This window comes from Podarcis filfolensis (assembly GCF_964270895.1).
Source record: "Podarcis filfolensis genome assembly, chromosome: 1".
Taxonomy (NCBI): domain Eukaryota; kingdom Metazoa; phylum Chordata; class Lepidosauria; order Squamata; family Lacertidae; genus Podarcis; species Podarcis filfolensis.
The window spans coordinates 9,794,612-9,808,583 of record NC_139604.1 but is presented as its reverse complement, the minus strand read 5'-3'; the positions used below and the strand labels follow the sequence as shown (position 1 = coordinate 9,808,583).

The window sequence follows — 13,972 nt, the reverse complement described above, 5'->3', positions numbered from 1 at the left end:
CTATCTCATAGTGGCTGGAGAAACCCAGCCAAATGGGTGAGGTATAAATAATATAATAAATCAATACTAAAATCATCATCATCATCATCATCATCATCATCTCATAGCCTGTCTTGGGAACCCAACAGGTCAATGTCCTTGTCTTCCTACCAATTTATTGGGTATGGTTATAAAAAAGTTGTATGAAGTTGCTGATGTTGTATTATGTTTTATTTTATTATTTTTGAGTGTTTTGGGAAGTGGAATCTCTGGGCAGTGCTCAGTCTTGTTAGGGAATATCTCAGCGTCAGGGCAGCAGTGGTATTCTGGGAAGTTTAAAGTGGCCTCAACACCAAGTAATGCATGATTATGGCAGGAAACTTGGAGGGCAGGAATGGGGCAGCATTGGACATACACATTTACAAACACTTCAGGAAGAAAAAATAACTTTTTTAATCTGTTTGCCTTCACAGAAAGACCCAGACTACTTGAAGCTCTGGTTGGACAGTTTTGTTTCTAGTTACGAACAGTTTCTGGATGTGGATTTTGAAAAGCTGCCCACTAGGTATGTAGAAATAATAGTTCTTTGTGTTGATGCCTAAAAAAGGCTGATTTAATAAGTATGTGTGTGTTGAAATATGTCATCTCTACATTGTGGCTGTGCTGTGTGCAGACATTTTGCTCGACAGAAGTTCAATGAAAACTTAGTGGCTGCATCCATATGATATAATAAACCATGGGTTTGTGTGACATACACAAGCTGGAATGAGCCATGGGCCTTACATGGCAGGGAGGAGGGGAGTTGGGCTGTGTTTCCTCTTGTGGGTCACAAATTTGATAAGTTTCAGAAAGCAAAGAGTAGGAATGAGCGGATAACAGGCTGTTCTTAAGTTTTTTACATGGAATCTCCGCTTGTTGGGTGAACTAAAGAGGGTGGTTTATTAACAAATTCAGGTTAGTTAAAAAGCCAGCTTCAGAAACCACGGTTTGAAGTTCTGCCAAATTCCTGCTCCCAGGTGCTCATTTGGGCTCCTTCTGCCTTTATATGCCACGCCAATCATGGCCACTGATTCTACAAACTTTTACATCTCTCAGTTTGCTCTCAAACGTGACTGAACTGTGTAATTAACTTCCAGTGGAATCACTACCAATTCCTAGGTTTTCCCAGGTCAGCTGCTGGTTAAATCAAAGTGGAATCAGCAGTAACCCAAAGTAAATTTTCAGTGTGAATAAGCCCTGTGTTTACGTGTTTAACCCCCACCCCACTTGTTCCACACTGGTATTTCTTGATTGTCCTGGTGTTCATTCTTTAAAAATGGGCTTTGAACTGCCAAATTACAGAGCCAGGTAAACATTCTTGTTTGCGGTGAACCAGGAAATGACCTCAGTATGTGATTTCAGCTGCATAGTCATAGACACATTTACTCAGAAGTCAGTTCCCACCATGTCTAGTGGGGTTTACTCCCTAGGAAGGATGCTTAGGATCCTGGCCTTGGTTTGCTTTCGATGATGACCATTGAATCAACCTTTTGATTGATTAAACCTGTTAAACAGCAACAGCGGCAGAGACAGTTGCAAACCCAGCATAGATTGCTGAGATTCAGAGGATGAGACACATTACCAGTAGACAATGACAGGTGGACTAGGATGCTAGCAGATTGTGAATACCTTTTTTTAAAAAAAAGATTAAATGGATTGTGTTTCCCCCCCTTTAACTAATAGTATTTTTTTTAAAGACGACATGAATGCATGAACAGTAGCTTCCATCACCGTTACTCTCCAGTGCTGTTACTGAGTGCTCAGTATAAAATCCACTGTTTTCCTCTGAGATTAATGACAGGATTAAACTTGTGACCTAAAAAGAAAATCGGCATAGAGGACTGGACTTTTATTGCAGCAGATGAACAAGGGAAGATATCTAGGCAGCTAAAGACAAGGCGAGACTGTATAGAGTATTGGATAGCTGGCATCAAATAGCAAATTGCTTCCCATTATATCTTCTATACATTGTGTTTCAGACTACCATTTTTTTGCTGTCTGTAATAACCAGATTGCATAGGAAGAATGCCGTCTCTTAGAATACATTACAATGAAATGCTTACGAAGCATTGATGGTAGGAAGATTTGAAACGTGGAAGGACAGCAATTGATAGGAATTACCGTGTTTTATACCTCGCTACATAGAAATCTAGTAGTTTCCTGTTGGTTTTCTTCTTCTTATTTTCTTTTGTACAGTGGTACCTTGGTTTTCAAATCCGTTCTGGAAGTCTGTTCTAAAACCAAAGCGTTCCAAAACCAAGGTGCGCTTTCCCAAAGAAAGTAAAGCAAAATGGATTAATCCATTCCAAACTTTTAAAAACAATCCCTAAAACAGCAATTCAACATGAATTTTACCATCTAACGAGACCATTGATCCATAAAATGAAAGGAGTAAAAAATGTACCTCAGGCACACAATCAATCAGTAGCTGAACTGGGTTCTACACAGTCACACACAAAAAAGAGCCACAAAAATGCAAAATAAACAGCAAAAACAGACAGATCTCAGCATAACACTCAAATCAGAAGTGTAACACTCAAACCAGAGCACGTTCAGCTTCCGAAAAAGGTTCGCAAACCGGAATACTTACTTCCGGGTTTGCAGTGTTTGGGTTCCAAGTTGTTTGAGTACCAAGGCGTTTGAGAACCAAGGTACCACTGTATAATAAATGTGGGGCAGCGACCATCCGTTGGATCATTTCTGGCTCGCAGATCGAATGCAGGATGCAACCAGTTGCACGCACTCATCCTGTGGTTTGCAGGCTTTGCTTTTGCGTAGCCTTCTCATCCGCCAGTCCTTTCTCCTAGCAATCTTAATGCACTCCAGTCCTGAACACATTTCAAGGAAGTAAATTCTCTTGAAACAACCAGATGCTTGTTTCTGAGAAACACATTTCAGACCAGGATGTTTAGCATGTTGTGTGGGGCTGTTTCTGCAGCCTCTGCTGGGGGGGCGGGGGCAGCGGAGGGCAGGCAAGATTGAACCCTCTGCGGTATAATAGATCTCTTGACAGCTGCGCTCAGGAGAACATGAAAGATTAATCCATTCTGCTGCTTTGTGTTTCCCAACGCAGCGATGGCATCTTGTTCTACTTACAATTGAAAGGATGAACCCTTGCCAGCTGGTTAAAAAAAGTCTGTTTGTCTTCCTTCAGGGGAGCATTTTTCAGTTGCGAAAGGAATTTGAATATGCCAAGCCCTCGCCCTTCTAATTACGGTGTCAAGAGTATAAATAGAGAAATGCAGGTTTGCCTGCTATAAGGTGACTCGGACACTGACGTGCTTTTCTGGAATCAAAATCCACGGAGAAGTGACTAGTTTGGGGAACAACTGGCGGACGCAAATTGATTTTTACAACTGTAATTACTTCTGAAAACGTTATATCTCATTGGACTTCTGGCCCTTCCAGTTAGTGTGTAGGATTAGTATCCTGTCCGATCCATCTTAAATTAAATATTTGAATTCTACAAGAGAAGTAAGCACATGCTCCACACTCTCCCGTTGAAACCAATGGAATTGAAAAGTTCTTAATTTCATGTGGATTATGCCCATTGTTAACCTGTTATGCCTTGCTTCTTCTGAATCAACAGTTTGGCATTTAGTGAGCCCTGGCAGCCTGTACACCTGCTTATGATCTCATAATCGCCCTGTGCCAGAGTGAAGGCTTTTTTATTCTTAAAGTCAAATATTTATTTAAAGTGTTAATTATAGGATTAAAGTGCAAGAGTCAATCTTACATAATTTATTGGCATTATTACAATTTATTGGCCCTCTGGCAGTGAAATGTCTGGATACCATTGTATTGTCAAGTGCAGTAAAAGATGTTACGTGCATAAAATACGTTAGCGATTATTGCTGCTTGCCCTAGTTTTGTTTTTTTTTTAAAAAAAAGCTCTTGGCTTTATTTTTAGGGTGGATGATGTCCCCCCGGGAATATCGCTGCTTCCTGATAACATCCTTCAGGTCTTGAGGCTCCAGTTGCTGCAGTGTGTCCAGAAATTGTCAGAAGGGCTAGAAGAACCACAACAGGCCTTGTCGCTTCTCCTGGTCAAATTCTTCATTATTCTTTGCCGGTATTTTGTATTATTATTATAAAGAAACCTAGATGACTTTTCTGAAGTTGGCTGGGGCGTGGAGTGTTTATGGGGAGATTTTGTTATCTTACCAATTCCCAACTTGTTAGGTGCCGGCATGGTTGCTCGAGAGCGAAGAGGCAAGACTCCCACCAACCTTTTCCAGGCTTTATTATTTGTACAAAAACATTTACAGTGCAGAACGTCTCAAGCCCCCTTGCCCAGATTGTCCGGAGCTTTGGGCAGGCCTGTCACCAATATGCTGATGACATTCAGCTCTATCTGCTGATGGATGGCCACACCGATTCGGCCCCGGACACGCTGACCAGATGCTTGGAAGCTGTGGCTGGATGGTTTCGTGGGAGCCGATTGAAACCAAATCCTTTGAAGACAGAGGTCCTGTGGCTGGGTCGGAATGGCATGGGGATGAGGGACCAACTCCCTTCTCTTGCGGGGGCCCAATTAGTGCCTTTGCCTTCCGTTAAGAGTTTGGGTGTAATCCTTGACGCCTCCCTTTCCATGGAGGCGCAGGTTACAGCAACAGCCAAGGCGACATTTTTCCGCCTTCGCCGCATCAAGCAGTTGGTCCCTTACCTTTCCCGCCCTGACCTGGCCACACTGATCCATGCGACGGTCATCTCCAGGCTTGACTACTGTAATTCGCTCTATGCGGGGCTTTCCCTTGAAGCTGTCCCAGAAACTCCAGTGGGTGCAGAATGCTGCAGCGAGGCTCCTCACGGGGTCTCTGCCATGCGAGCATATTCACCCAGTGCTTTTCCAGCTGCACTGGCTCCCGGTGGAGTACAGGGTCAGATTTAAGGTGCTGCTTTTGACCTTTAAAGCCCTTCACGGCCTAGGGCCCTCGTACCTACGGGACCGCCTCTCTCGGTATGCCCCACGGAGAGCCTCAAGGTCCATAAATAGCAACACCCTAGAGGTCCCAGGCCCTAAGGAAGTTAGATTAGCCTCAACCAGAGCCAGGGCCTTTTTAACACTGGCTCCGGCCTGGTGGAACGCTCTGCCTCATGAGACCAGGGCCCTGCATGATCTGATTTCTTTCCGCAGGGCCTGTAAGACAGAGTTGTTCCACCTGGCCTTTGGCTTGGAGCCAATTTGATTCCCTCCCCCTCTTTCTTTTTTCTTTTTCCTTTCTCCTCCTGTGATGAGGCTGCATTTTAATATTTTAATGTTTCAATATTTTAATGTTGTATTTTAATCTTGTTTTTAAGTTGTATTCATTCAACTTGTTTTTATTATTGCTTGTTAGCCGCCCTGAGCCCGGCCTTGGCTGGGGAGGGTGGGGTATAAATAAAAAATATTATTATTATTATTAGTCCATGTCTGCTCAGTCGCTAGCAGAATCTGGGAGTGGGAGGTCCTTAAACTTTCCCCAGCATAACAATCTTTTGACTCCCATCCTTCTCCTCCCCTCTCTGCCCGTAAACCGACTGCGCAGGGAGGGCGTTGGCAAAGGGGGACTTGCTTCCCCTCCGCTTTGCTCAGGCTCAGTGTTGCGGCTCTCTCCAGCATCTTCCGATCCCTGCATCCTTTCCCCGGAGGAAGAGCTGCTTCTCACGATCTTCGGAGGCTCCCTGTAACCCAACTGCCCTTCCACCTCTCGCCTCTGAGCTGATGGCAGTTCCCTGACACAACTGTCTCGTTTAAGCCCCCTGTCCCATACCTTCACTTTTTAACCTTCTCGATTCACGGTCCTCACCCCATGCTCCATTGTCAACAGCTCCTTCATCCTCAGAATCATGAAGCTGGGGCAAGGAACCCCAGGACCTCCAAACCTAAGGTTTCTCCCCAGGCCACGCCCCTCCTTAGCCACGCCCCTCCTTAACCACGCCCCTCACTGGCCCCTGTCCTCCTTTGGCATTTTTACCCAGCTGGAATGTGTCCTTGGGCCCTGACAATGCCTTTTGTTTGCCTGGGAGGGCTGTGTGAGCATTTGTAGAAACTTCCATGCAGGACAAGGGTGTCAAATTTGCCTCTGGCCCCCACCCAGTATTGTCCTGTGGCCCCCCAAAAGTTTGTCTAGAAGGAAATGTGGCCTTCAGACTGGGAAAAAGCTCCCCCAGCTCTGACATGGAGCAGGGTCCGTTCTACAGAATTGGAGGTGGCTGTGTCCATCAGTGACATATGGGCAGGACATCTGATGTGAAACAAGATTTACCCTGGTAAAGAGGGAGGCTGAGATATGGTGGCCACCTTCAAATATCTCGAGGGCTGCCACATGGGAGATGGAGCAAGCTTGTTTTCTCCTGCTCTGGGGGGTAGAACCCAAAGCAATGGATTCAAGTTTTAAGAAAGGAGATTCTGACTAAGCATTGGGAAGAACTTTCTGGCAATAAGAGCTGTTTGGCATCGGAATCCTCTCCCTTGTGAGGTTGTGGACTCTCCTTCCTTAGAAGTTTTAAAACAGAGTTTGGATGGCCATCTGTCATGGATGCTTTAGTTTTGATTCTTCCCTTCTTCTGATTCTAGCCTCATCCAATTTGGTTCCAAATACCTCAGTTGGCTTTCTTCTGTAGCTCAGGTGACCCTCACAAACGTTCTAAAACATACAAAAAGTTGTAAAACACACACAAAAAATAGTTGATGGTCCATGACTACATCTACGTGCAGTGTTGCTGTGAACCATTTTGATGCTATTTGGTGATGGAAAGAGGGATTTCAATTCCATTAATGATATGGTTTGCCATCAAGCGGCTTTGATTGGCTATAATTTCCATATTTAAAGACAACCTCTTAATGTGAGATTATTCTATATTTTTATAATACGGTGCAGATTGTTTCGGGAAATCGTGATATACCATTCTTTTGCTGCGCATTAAATCATATTGGACAGTTTTACCATGTCTTGCCACTCATGCCTTATTATTTCCTTTTCAGAAATTTGGCTAATGTGGAGGAGATTGGCACCTGTTCCTATATTAACCATGTCATTACGATGACTACACTGTATATTCAGCAGGTAGGTGAACCTGTAATTTGCTTAAATTGCTTTCTAGTCAGAAACTGGTGCTGCACTGAGAATAAACTCACCAACACTTGACTTGGCCATGTGTCCTGTCACCTGCAACACAATTCATCTCTTTATTTCCAAGTTCCATTTGGAGCGACAAAATGAATTCCACCACTGGAGTTCAGATTTAGTTGACTGGTTAGAACAGGCTTACCTTATGGTAGTGAGGTAGAAATGAGTTTTACAATAAGTTTTGTGAGAATTCTTGATTGCTTTTTATTTTTGTAGCCGTACTGCAATGGCAAAGGAATGCCTGAAAATTAATTTAGGGGGTAATTTATAAGGTGGCGAAAGGTCTGCTTTCTCAACATTACATGGAGACCCTACTACAGAGTTTTCCAAACGTTTTGTGTGGGCAACACACTTTTTAGACATCGTTTTGTGACACAGTAATTCAGTTTTGCATCATGTCGTGACACAGTAATTTAGTTTTACTAGCAAACCAGAGATTAAACAAACCCCTTTCCAGCCCCGGGAGAAGCGTTTGTGCGATTCACCTACACACTGCAGCCAACACACTAATGTGCTGCGACACACAGTTTCGAAAGCTCTGCCCTACCAACTTGCCTAAAGTGTGTGGGGACTGCATGTCCCCCCCACCTCATTTTATAAAACCTCCAATACTTGCTGAATGCCCCCGTTTTCTGTCTCATTAGAGTTTCTTCCTTCTTGTTTGTTCCTTCCTTCTCCTGATCACGAGTGTGCGACACTAAAATCAGAAAGGAATTACTTTCACTTGGTTTCTACGAGAGTAGTTATATAGGTTGTTGTTGTTGTTTAGTCGTTTAGTTGTGTCCGACTCTTTGTGACCCCATGGACCAGAGCACGCCAGGCACTCCTGTCTTCCACTGCCTCCCACAGTTTGGTCAAACTCATCCTGGTAGCTTCGAGAACACTATCCAACCATCTCGTCCTCTGTTGTCCCCTTCTCCTCGTGCCCTCCATCTTTCCCAACATCAGGGTCTTTTCCAGGGAGTCTTCTCTTCTCATGAGGTGGCCAAAGTATTGGAGCCTCAGCTTCAGGATCTGTCCTTCCAGTGAGCACTCAGGGCTGATTTCCTTAAGAATGGAAAGGTTTGATCTTCTTGCAGTCCATGGGACTCTCAAGAATCTCCTCCAGCAAGTTATATAGGTATTTTGTACTAAAAATTAAAATTACAAAATCCTTCATACCCTTTTGTTAAAAGAGTATATCCATTGAACTCAGTAGGGCTGTGTACAATTGGGAATTTGGGGTAGCCATGGCGAAAACTGAAGCAGAGTGGTCTGAATTCTGGTTCTGCCCACCGGCAACTTTTGACCCTGCCCCCCAGCCAGGTAGGAAGAGAAAGTTGCCTTCCCTTCGGTAATTTTAGATATTTTAGAAGTGTGTTTTTTTTGGTTCAGAATGTTTTAAGCAAACTACCTCGATCCTCATAAATGAAGCTGCAGGTTAGTGTTATTATTCCCATATTGACAATGGGGGAGACCAAGAGAGAGTGGCTTTCCTAAGGCGAGTTCGTGGCTGGAGACTTCTTGAGTAACAACTTGTTCTCATAGACGGTATAAAGGTAATGGAAAAGGGACCCCTGACCATTAGGTCCAGTCGTGACTGACTCTGGGGTTGCGGCGCTCATCTCGCTTTATTGGCCGAGGGAGCCGGTGTACAGCTTCCGGGTCATGTGGCCAGCATGACTAAGCCGCTTCTGGCGAACCAGAGCAGCGCATGGAAACGCCGTTTACCTTCCCGCCGGAGCGGTACCTATTTATCTCCTTGCACTTTGACATGCTTTCGAACTGCTAGGTTGGCAGGAGCAGGGACCGAACAACAGGAGCTTACCCTGTCGTGGGGATTCGAACCGCCGACCTTCTGATCGGCAAGTCCTAGGCTCTGTGGTTTAACCCACAGCGCCACCCGCGTCCCTCATAGACGGTATACTACTTGCCAAATAAACAGTGGTCAGTTTTATCTTTAATTCCCTCCCCCCCATTAATTTTAAATATTAAATATGGTAGGATCCCCCCCAAAAAAACTCATCAGTCAAATATGCTGACAGTCAAATAATTTTTTTAAAATGCAGCAATAACTTATAATAATTGACTTCCATCAGCTGGCCTCTAGTCCATTTTGCAGGTTTCCTGTGCAGAAGGGGATTCCTGGAATTCACTAACTTTTTTTTTTTTTTAAAAGCTCCCTCTGGTCACTCCCAAATTTAACAAGCAGTTTGGTGTAAGAGCTGTGGGGGGAAATAAACAGAGAAAATTATACTGTGTGTGTGCCTCCAAGGCAATTTTCTCCTCCTGCTATTTTAGCTGTATAATTTTTAGCATGTGCTTTGTACTTATTTTTGGTTTTCTGCACACCCCTCTGATATTTTATAATGCGAGTGGTTTAAACATCTTTTAAAAATAAAACAATTATGGGAGCTCTCACATCCTATTTCAAATTTGCTTTGTGGGCCTCTTCTGATTATGGCCGCCTGGCAACCCTGTCAGATGGATTGGCCACAAATAATACAAATATTTATTATTATTATTATTATTATTATTATTATTATTATTATTATTATCCTCCTCATCATCATCATTATCTTGGGACTGGCCAGCAAGGAGGCCTATAGGCAGAGGCGAGGACAGGGGAGATAAAACCTCAATATCTCATTGAGACAACAGCAATATTGCAGCGTTTGTTTCCATTTTTGCACGTGCTTCGGTTTAACTGCTCCAGTCGGTGCTGATAATTACGTAGGGACTGGGAAGGGAAGGGGGTTAGATTTCGCTGTAGAATCGAAAACCTTTCCAGTTAAACAGAATGACAACAGAAAAGTCGGTGCATTTGGCAATGGTCTCACGTCTCTATGGAAAGGGTAGGAGAGGAAAGAAGACCTGGTCGGAGGGCATGCATGATTTTGTCCCCAATCCCGAAACCCCCGTCTTCCTTGTGCCTCTGAGCCTGATGAACGTGGTATTTCACTTCTGCGCAGCTCTCTTTGAAAACCCTACCGTATTTTTTGCTCTATGACTCACTTTTTCCCTCCTAAAAAGTAAGGGGAAATGTGTGTGCGTCTTATGGAGCGAATGCAGGCTGCGCAGCTATCACAGAAGCCAGAACAGCAAGAGGGATGGCTGCTTTCACTGCGCAGCAATCCCTCTTGCTGTTCTGGCTTCTGAGATTCAGAATATTTTTTTTCTTGTTTTCCTCTTCCAAGAACTAGGTGCGTCTTGTGGTCTGCTGCATCTTATAGAGTGAAAAATACGGTACATTTCATTTCGTTTCCTGTGAACCATGGGTAGCTAGCTGCTTTCCACGGAGTCAGGCTGTTGATTCCTCTCAACTGGCAACAGCTGTCCAGCATTTCAGGCTGGGCCGCAGTGCGTGCAAACCTGGTAGTGCTGAAAGTGTTTTGGTGACCGTCGTGGTTTTTTTGCTGTCTCTTCAGCTAAAGAGCAAAACGAAGGAGAAAGAAGTAGCCGACCAGACACCCATAGAAGAGTTTGTAAGACATGCGCTGGCTTTTTGCGAAAGCCTGTACGACCCCTATCGCAACTGGAGGCAAAGAATCGCTGGGTAAGTGGCAACCGAGTGGGCAGTGTTTTATTGCTGCGCCGAATCTCTTTGCAGGAGAAATGTCAGTGGAATGTGCCGACTTGCAAGCTCAGCGGACAGGCAATAGATGTGTATCTTTGCATTCTGTTGAAGAAATGTTTGCATGCACAGAGGATCTTGGTGTTTAGGTTCCCTCACCAATGAAGAAGCCCCTGCAGTGTGTCTCCTTTCACCGCTGCTCCCTGGGTACCGCAAGACCCCTTGAAAACACGGGTTAGCACTTGCGTGGGGCGTGTGAACTCCTCTGGCACGGTCAGAGGCATCGCATGCTACCCCAGGGGCACCAGAAGGCAGGGCACTGCTGCTGTGAGCTGTGCACCGATGATGATAATAATAATTATTATTATTATTATAAATTTTTATTTATACCCCGCCCTCCCCGGCCAAGACCGGGCTCAGGGCGGCTAACACTGAATATAAATACAGTAAAAACATTAAAAACCAAACAAAAAGCAAACAAACAGTTGATTAAAATAGAAGTTAAAATACAGTTTAAAATGCAGCTTAAAATGCAGCCTCATTTTAGTGGTAGCCTATAGATCAAAGTCATAACGGGAGAAAACGTCAAATATTCACCGGGGCCAACTATTCATGCTGGTCCTACATAGGCCAGCAAAAAGAGCCGAGGGAAAATTTATATACAAAATCCCATATGAGGGGTTCCATCAAAAAAATAAATGAGAGGATAGGGTTAGACTGAATCCAGACCAAAGGCCAGGCAGAACAGTTCTGTCTTGCAGGCCCTGCGGAAAGATGTCAAATTCCGCAGGGCCCTGATCTCCTGCGGTAGGGCGTTCCACCAGGCCGGGGCTAGAGCTGAAAAGGCCCTGGCCCTGGTTGAGGACAAACTAACCTCCTTGGGGCTCGGGACTTCCAAAGTGTTGTTATTTATGGACCTTAAGGTCCTCCGCCGGGCATACCAGGAGAGGCGGTCCCGTAGGTACGAGCCTTAGGGGGGCCTTAGTGCTACCTTAGATAACAGGGCCTTAGTGCTCAGTTTCATGTTAAAACTGGGCTGGGGGATGTGTGGGCCTCCATGTCCTTTTGGACTCCAATTCCCATCAGCTGCACCCAACATAGCCTGTGGTCAGAGATGATGGGTGTTCAGCAATGTTGGGGTATGAACACAGGTTCTCCATCCCTGCTTTCAAAGCACCACCTTGCTGTTTTCTCTCCTGTAGTTTCTGTTGCTACTTCGTTACCCATATGCCGTAGTTTTCAGATGAGGGTTTTTTTCCTAATAAAAATTAGTTTAAAATTTGGGGTCGTATTATATATGGGTAGTGCATTAAGGGACGCGGGTGGCGCTGTGGGTTAAACCACAGAGCCTAGGACTTGCCGATCAGAAGGTCCGCGGTTCGAATGCCCGTGACGGGGTGAGCTCCCGTTGCTCGGTCCCTGCTCCTGCCAACCTAGCAGTTCGAAAGCACATCAAAGTGCAAGTAGATAAATAGGTACCGCTCCAGCGGGAAGGTAAATAGCGTTTCTGTGCGCTGCTCTGGTTCGCCAGAAGCGGCTTAGTCATGCTGGCCACATGACCCGGAAGCTGTATGCCGGCTCCCTCGGCCAATAAAGCGAGATGAGTGCCGCAACCCCAGAATCGGTCACGACTGGACCTAATGGTCAGGGGTCCCTTTACCTTTACCTAGTGCATTGGTGGGACGTGCGATTGGTTGCTGCCGCGATCAGAAGATTGTCAGCGGTGATTGGGGCGGGTGAGTGGTGGCTGTGACAATGCCTGCTGTGTATTGGCTGCCGCTGTGACAATAGAGCGGGCGATTTGCTGCTGTTGGCGGTGAGCAGGCATACGATTGGTGCCCTTGGTGACTTGTGCGGTCATGCGGGTGAGCAATTTTCAGCAGTACCCCCTCGAAAAAAACCTAACAATTGTGGGCATTTCCCCCCAAAAAGGTCAACCACTTTCGGTAATCTCCCCCCCCAAATCTTAACAACTCCCCCTATTTTCTTAATTTGGAGTCCCCCAAAATAGGGGGCGTCTTGTACACAGGGCTGTGTTGTACATGGAAAAATGTGGTACTTTTTAAAAAACTCTCCTGTTATATATATTTTCCATTAATACACCCCCTACTTTAAATACACCTTTTTTCAGTACATTGGGCCTATTATAACAACTGCCTTTCCAGCATCTTGGCAAGCACAATCTGTAACTTGTTTTCTGCCATTGCTTTTGCTGCGTTATTCTTAGCCCTTGCACAAGCTCACTTTGGGGCGATGTAGCCGAGCCTAGAAAAGTAAACAAACATAGTAAGATTCGTCTCCTGCGGTGTAACCTTTGCAATCTTGGAAAAGGCATTCTTTTTTAATCACACATGCAAGATATTCACTGAATAAAGGAGTGCTGGAACGTGTCATAGCTCAGTCATACATACAGACAGTTAACTAAGGAGAGAACTTTATCATATAGCATCCACTAAATGACTTATTAGTCAAGGAAATGCCATCTTTAAAGAGAGAGAGAGTAGGAGAGGCTAGTTTTGTTTGTTTGTGATGGGGGGGGGGGAAGCAGGGGGAACTGCATTACCCATGAAATTAGTGGGCCAGCAGCTATGGGAGACAAATGTGACTCTTATTGTGTGCATTCCATGGGAATGTGAAACTGTAGTCAATACATGCCGTCAAATAAAGACGTGGTTAACCCTTATCTTTGGTGATCACTCGTAGCCGAGTAAGATTGTCTTCCATAAACACGGTTTTAACAATGATTCCATAAGTGACTGTGGAGGCCAATTCTGGATCCACAGGTCCTTCCACAGTGGGGACATTGGTTACTGGGTGGGAGTTGATCACGGTGTGGATTTGCCAGGCGTGCCTTCCTTTTAGAACATTTCTCCCTTGCTTCTTGAGTTTGAGTGTCTTCACATTCCATGACACTTTTGGTAAAGGCTGTTCTCCAATTGGAGCGCTCGCAGGCCACTGTTTCCCAGTTGTTGGTGTTTATACTACATTTTTAAAAAATTGCCTTGAGAGAGCCTTTAAACCTCTTTTGTTGACCACCAGCATTATGTGTTCCATTTTTAAGTTTGGAATAGAGTAGTTGCTTTGGAAGACGATAATCAGGCGTCTGCACAACATGTGCTTATGTGGCACAACAAAGAAGCATACTGGCCTAGCTTGGACCAATATAAGTTGTCACATTCAGATCTTGGCTTATTAAGCCATATGCTTTCGGGAGCAGCTTCTTCACTCCTCCCATTGCATGAGACTTGATGATGCCAGGACGTCATCTAAATCAGGAAACCATGTCTAC

The 13,972-nt window shown here is 44.9% G+C and overlaps 1 protein-coding gene across 4 annotated transcripts in view; it reads left to right on the top strand.

Annotated features, from left to right (window-relative positions):
- Positions 1 to 13,972, top strand: part of NBEAL1 (neurobeachin like 1) — a 147,214-nt gene that overhangs the window by 27,401 nt on the left and 105,841 nt on the right. For all 4 annotated transcript variants that reach the window (XR_014551175.1, XM_083625751.1, XM_083625749.1 and 1 more), the window contains exons 3-6: positions 453 to 544; positions 3,929 to 4,090; positions 6,986 to 7,067; positions 10,538 to 10,665. Coding sequence is in view for 3 of the 4 variants with exons in the window: in XM_083625751.1 (XP_083481877.1) it covers positions 453 to 544; positions 3,929 to 4,090; positions 6,986 to 7,067; positions 10,538 to 10,665 (464 nt within the window). In the remaining variant the exon portion in view is untranslated. The remainder of the gene's footprint in view (positions 1 to 452; positions 545 to 3,928; positions 4,091 to 6,985; positions 7,068 to 10,537; positions 10,666 to 13,972) is intronic.